Genomic DNA, 2556 nt, shown 5'->3' on the forward strand with positions numbered 1-2556 from the left:
CTACAAATGTAACAACAAAATATCTTGTATATAGTCATCTGACTTGTAACTACAAATGTAACAACAAAATATCTTGTATGTAATCATCTGACTTGTAACTCGAAATGTAACAACAAAATATCTTGTATGTAATCATCTGACTTGTAACTCGAAATGTAACAACAAAATATCTTGTATATAGTCATCTGACTTGTAACTACAAATGTAACAACAAAATATCTTGTATATAGTCATCTGACTTGTAACTACAAATGTAACAACAAAATATCTTGTATATAGTCATCTGACTTGTAACTCGAAATGTAACAACAAAATATCCTGTACATAGTCATCTGACTTGTAACTACAAATGTAACAACAAAATATCTTGTATGTAATCATCTGACTTGTAACTACAAATGTAACAACAAAATATCTTGTATGTAATCATCTGACTTGTAAGTAATCATCTGACTTGTAACTACAAATGTAACAACAAAATATCTTGTATATAGTCATCTGATTTGTAACTACAAATGTAACAACAGAATGCCTTGTATGTAATCATCTGATTTGTAACTACAAATGTAACAACAGAATGCCTTGTATGTAATCATCTGACTTGTAACTACAAATGTATCAAACGTAGTTTATCATCTAGTAACAAGAATCTGTGGAAATTAGTCAAAAAGTCATGGCAAAACTATATTCACTATATTACTTTCAACAAATATAACCCTTGTCCTGAAGCATGGACCAGTTTCTCAGTGATGTAGTGGATTAACACACAAAGACAGACAGACAGTTTGTTTGAATAATTGTGGGCCATAACATGTCATAAAATACATATCAAAAAATTTCATTAATACAGAAGAAAATCTGAGCTAGGTTTACTCGCCAGCATTTGGAAACTCAAGGAGTCAGTTGATTTAAATGAATAAAACAAAACTGGCTAAATTTCAGATGGTATCCCACTTATACAGAACTTCTTTGTATCATCCAACCATAGAATTGACTGCTCTCTAGACAGTTAGTGGGATTTATAAGTTTGAAATATCACATTTTGACTCATTAACTCTTTAACCACTAAATTTATAGATAAACAACTCCCCCACTACCAGGTTAAATTTAGATACACACTAAAAAATAAAAAGTTAGTGAAATGCAAATTAGAAATGTAGTATTTATAAATATCATGGTGCGTGTGTAACCTTGTAATTTGATTTACCAAATATCCATCTTAACCATTAGTGTTTGTTTGTTTCTTGGAAATAAACCCAAGAAAATTTCCTTGAAATCAAAGCTACTTTGGTGAACTTATACTTTCTTTGTTACTGCCTTGTGTAGTTTGTTATAGATTTAAAACCATACTTTTTTCTTCTGTGCTGATATTTTTCCAAGATGTTTCATAAATTTTGGTGTGAACGAGTGTTTCCAGAGTAAAGGCTACAAGTTTTAGTTACAAAAGGATTACATTGTTCTAGGTTTTGCTTAAGTTATGGTTTTCTAAACGTGCATTATCTTAATAAGGTTTAATTCAACAGGTCCCAAATCTACTAAAACAACTACAGCTTCGGCACCAATAAGTGTAAGCTCGAAGCAATCGACAGGAAAATCTCAACCACCAGCTCATAAACAAACACTCGTCAAGAAAGGTAAGACTAGAAAGTTTTCAGTTTTCTTTTGTATCTCAATTCTATTTCCTGAATGTCATAAAAACATTAAATTGCACTTCTAACTGTACTTAGCTTTCACTTTAAATAAAAAATTCTTCCAGTAAAAATCTCATGATAGTTTTTTTTTATCTGGTGATATATCAAGAATATTGAGATAAAGTTAGTAAGATTTGATTTAGCATAAAGAGTAATCATTGTTTTCAAGCTTTATCAGTAAGATTCTAACTGTTAATAAAAGTATTTGATAATAATACACATAACCTGTTGTGTAATTTTATTGTTGACTTCTTCTAACTTGTAATAAAAGTACTTAATGATAATAATACATAAAACCTGGAAGTGGTACTGTTATATTGTTTTATTGTAGTCTTGTTCTAACTCCTGATAAAAGTACTTAATAATACACAAAACCTGGAAGTGGTACTGTTATATTGTTTTATTGTAGTCTTGTTCTAACTCCTGATGGTTTTGTGTATTATTAAGTACTTTTTTGGAAGTGGTACTATTATATTGTTTTATTGTAATCTTGTTCTAACTCCTGATAAAAGTACCTAATAATAATACACAAAACCTGGAAGTGATACTGTTATATTGTTTTATAGAACAAGACTACAAACTCCTGAAAAGTACCTAATAATAATACACAACCTGGAAGTGGTACTGTTATATTGTTTTATTGTAGTCGTGTTCTAACTCCTGATAAAAGTACTTAATAATAATACACAAAACCTAGAAGTGATACTGTTATATTGTTTTATTGTAGTCGTGTTCTAACTCCTGATAAAGTACTTAATAATACACAAAACCTGGAAGTGGTACTATTATATTGTTTTATTGTAGTCTTGTTCTAACTCCTGATAAAAGTACTTAATAATAATACTCAAAACCTGGAAGTGATACT

The 2556-nt window shown here is 29.5% G+C and overlaps 1 protein-coding gene across 1 annotated transcript in view; it reads left to right on the forward strand.

Moving 5' to 3' along the window:
• LOC106476044 overlaps nt 1-1647 on the forward strand; it is a gene marked incomplete at its 3' end in the record, with an annotated part of 8911 nt that extends 7264 nt beyond the window's left edge. The window contains exon 6 of the mRNA XM_022380021.1: nt 1524-1647. Within this exon, the coding sequence (XP_022235729.1) occupies nt 1524-1647 (124 nt within the window). The remainder of the gene's footprint in view (nt 1-1523) is intronic.
• Nucleotides 1648-2556: the final 909 nt, after the last annotated feature.

This window comes from Limulus polyphemus, unplaced genomic scaffold (assembly GCF_000517525.1).
Source record: "Limulus polyphemus unplaced genomic scaffold, Limulus_polyphemus-2.1.2 Scaffold9694, whole genome shotgun sequence".
Classification (NCBI taxonomy): Eukaryota; Metazoa; Arthropoda; class Merostomata; order Xiphosura; family Limulidae; genus Limulus; species Limulus polyphemus.